Source organism: Eimeria acervulina, genomic scaffold (assembly GCF_000499425.1).
Source record: "Eimeria acervulina Houghton genomic scaffold, Eah_scaff158, whole genome shotgun sequence".
NCBI classification, from domain to species: domain Eukaryota; phylum Apicomplexa; class Conoidasida; order Eucoccidiorida; family Eimeriidae; genus Eimeria; species Eimeria acervulina.
In genome coordinates this window covers 51,913-55,258 of record NW_013550187.1, presented here as the reverse complement: position 1 = coordinate 55,258, position 3,346 = coordinate 51,913, and the positions used below count along the sequence as shown (strand labels likewise).

Sequence of the window (3,346 nt, the reverse complement as noted above, 5' to 3'; positions counted from 1 at the left end):
AACAGCAACAATAGCAGCCGCAACAACAACAGCAGCAGCAGCAGCAGCAGCAGCAGCAACTAGAAAGGTGTGGGGTCTTCTTTTTGTTGCAGGTGCTTCGTTGGAGAAGATAAAGGAGAGATTTAAACGAAGACGGTTTCTTAGACCTTCCAAACCCTAAATGCTGACCCTTAAACCCTAAACCCTAAACCCTAAACCCTAAACCCTAGAACCACAAACAGGATTCGAATTGAACAAGCGGGAGGCTACAGCCTGTCTCCCAGGTTTACTTCGATGGTGGTTTGCTCAAGATTTAGGGTTTAGGATTAGGGTTTAAGGTTGACGGTTTAGGGTTTAGGGGTGAAGCTTAGATGTAGTTGTTCTAAGGAGTTCTTTATTTAGAGTTTAGGGTTTAGGGTTTAGGGTTTAAGCTGCCCAGATGTATAGCCTGAGGACTTCAAAGGAGACAGAAGAATGCCTGCACACACCAGAAGAGAGTATATGCAATAGGATCGATCAATACAACTTATTAGGGTTTAGGGTTTAGGGTTTAGGGTTTTCAATGTATTATGCTTATAAACTTGTCTGATCTCCTATTTATCCTTCTATATATTCTTCTTACCTACGAATACCTTATTGTGATTAGGGTTTAGGGTTTAGGGTTTAGGGTTTAGGGTGAGCCCGGCCTCGTTGCTCGTAGGGGGGCCCCTGGGGGCCCCACTGAGCCGGGGTCCCTCTGCTGTTTTTTTTTCTTTTATTGTTTTATTTTGTTGTGTAGATATTTTCTGAATAATTTAATTTAAATATATTTAATTATTTAAACTCTTCTATTGTTAAAATAGAAACAGAGGCCCCACACCGCAACAGCAGACGAAGGGTCACTTCGCTCCCTGGGATCGTCGATCCACAGGGGATCTGCTGCTCCTGCTGCAGCTGCTGCTCCTGCTGTTGCAGCTGCTGCTCGTGGTGCTGCATCTGCTATACTTGCTGCTTCTACTGCTGCTGCTGCTGCAGCTGTTCCCATTGCTGCTCCTGTTGCAGCTACTGCTGTTCCTGCTGCTGCCACTGCTGCTCCTCTTGCATCTGTTGCAGTTCTTGCTGCAGTTGCTGCTACAGCTGCTCCACATTCTGCGGCAGCTGCTGCTACAGCTGGTCCAACTGCTGCTGCAGCTTCTGTTACTGCTGCTCCTGTTGCTGCTGCTCCTGCTGCAGCTTCTGTTCGTGCTACAGCTGCTGGTAGACTTGCTGCTTCTACTACGGCTCCTGCTGCTTTAGCTGCTCCAACTGCTGCTGCTGCTGCAGCAGTTTCTGATGCTGCTGTTGCATGCCTTTGCTGCCAGTACTGATCTCCGGTGCGGTGTGGGTCCTTACTGCACCATAATTTGAGGTGTACAGACACCTCAGCATGCATGCACTCATGCAGCAGCAGCACAGCAGCACAAAACTCACTTCTCTATGGGAAGCCTTCTGGGGCTCTACCCGATCTGTGGGGCCCTTCATACAAAGAGGTATATGGGGGGGCCCCCGGGGGGCCCCCCTCCCTCTTTATAGTTCCTCTATTAAGAAAGGTATTTTGCTTAGCAGTAGAGATGCATGCACAGAGAGCATCAGCCGCAGCAGCAGCAGCAGCAGCAACAGCAACAACAGCAGCAGGAACGGAGACTCCAGATGCTGCTCTACAAAAGAACTCAGCTTGCTGCTGCTGCAGGGGAGAAGAAAAGAAGCAAAAAGTAAAAGCAAAGAGATAGAGAGACACAAACAAAATTATAAGAAGACGCAAAGGAGACAGACAGAAAAGGAGACAGGTAATATATTACCTGGAGAAGCATATGGGTGGGGCTTCAGCAGAACCGGCGCTAAGCCCCTTCCCCTGCAGCAGCAGCAGCAGCAGCAGCAGCAGCAGCAACAGCAGCAGCAGCGCGACGGGCAAAGACACACTGTTGGGGATGCCGGACGCTGGAGGCATGCTGGAGGGAAGCTTGCAGCAGCAGCAGCTCCTGCAGCAGCAGGAGCAGCACCTGCTGCTGCTGCTGCTCCTTACAGAACAACAGACGTCCCTTGGGTGGTCGCTGCCCCTGCCTACCAGCAGCTCTGCGCGTTGAAAGGCAAGCTGAGGATCTAGGGTTTAGGGTTTAGGGTTTAGGGTTTGCAGGTTAGGTTTAAGGTGCGCTTTCAAGAAACAGCCGTCTCATCCATAATGTTTTGTTGAGGGTTTATGTAGGCTTTAGGGTTTAGGGTTTAGGGTTTAGGGTTTAGGGTTTAGGGTTTGGATGCAGAAGAGAATAGAAGGCATGCATTGCAAGCAAGGAGTTTGCTGCTGCTGGAGCAGAGCTGTCTTCCTAAAAGGCTGCAGCTGTACAGCCACCTTAAGAAAGTGTAAGGGTCCAAATTTAGGGTTTAGGATTTAGGGTTTAGGGTTTAGGATTTAGGGTTTAGGGTTTAGGGTTTAGCCGGAGGGACCCAAACAGGCTCTAAGCCAAAGAAAGTAGACCTGCTGCTGCTGCTGCTGCTGCTGCTTCTGTTGCTGCTGCTGCGCCTCATTCTGCGCTTGCTGCAGTCTCCTGTCCCCTTTCTGTTTTCTGTCTCCTTATCTGTCAATGTTGCCTGCCGCTGTTGTTGTTGCTGCTGCTGTTGTTGCTGCTGCTGTTGTTGTTGGTGTTGCTGTTGCTGCAGCAGCAGCAGCAGCAAGGGCAGCTGCAGCACGGTGGAAGGCAAACACAGCTGCCAGCTGACAGTCGCAGACTGCGCGTACACCGCAGCAAAGAGGGTTCTCCCGCTGGTGTAGGGCCTTCAAACCCTAAACCCTAAACCCTAAACCCTAAGCCCTAAATCCTAGAGATTCTCTGAAGCAAACAGGGGACAAGAGAGCCGCTACAACCCCGTGCTGCTACCACTCCACTCCCACTCTCGCTGCTGGTGCTGCTGCTTCTGTTGCTGCTGCTGCTGCTGCTTCTGCTTGTGTTGCTGCTGCTGCTGTTGCTGCTACTGCTGCTGCTGTTGCTGGTGCTGTCTAGAGGTGTTTCTAGCAACATGGAGAGCAGCAACAGCAGCAGCAGCCGTCAGTATCTCCAGAGCATTGCGGCAAGCCTTCACATTTTTGCTGCTGCTTCTGCTGCTGCTGCTGCTGCTGTTGCTGCTGCTGCTGCTGTTGCTGCTGGTGTCTGGTGGCAGGGAGGAGACAGGTGTCTCCGTTAGCTCAACTGCAACTTTGAAGACGCCTCCCTGTATGCAGCGAGCAGTAGACAGCAGGCTGCTCGCTGCAGCAGCAGCAGGTGCAACAGCAGCAGAAGCAGCAGCAGCAGCAGCAGCAGCAGCAGGAAGAAGCAGGAGATCAGCGGGGAAGGAGACAGAAAGGAGACAGTACTAT

The 3,346-nt window shown here is 51.2% G+C and overlaps 1 protein-coding gene across 1 annotated transcript; it reads left to right on the top strand.

The window, feature by feature from the left end:
* Positions 1–1,808: 1,808 nt before the first annotated feature.
* Positions 1,809–2,177, top strand: EAH_00021940 (hypothetical protein; the record flags this gene model as incomplete). The annotated part of the gene is made up of 2 exons (XM_013397022.1): positions 1,809–2,041; positions 2,132–2,177. 2 exons carry the CDS (start codon positions 1,809–1,811, stop codon positions 2,175–2,177), a joined length of 279 nt encoding a protein of 92 aa, XP_013252476.1.
* Between the last annotated feature and the right edge of the window lie 1,169 nt (positions 2,178–3,346).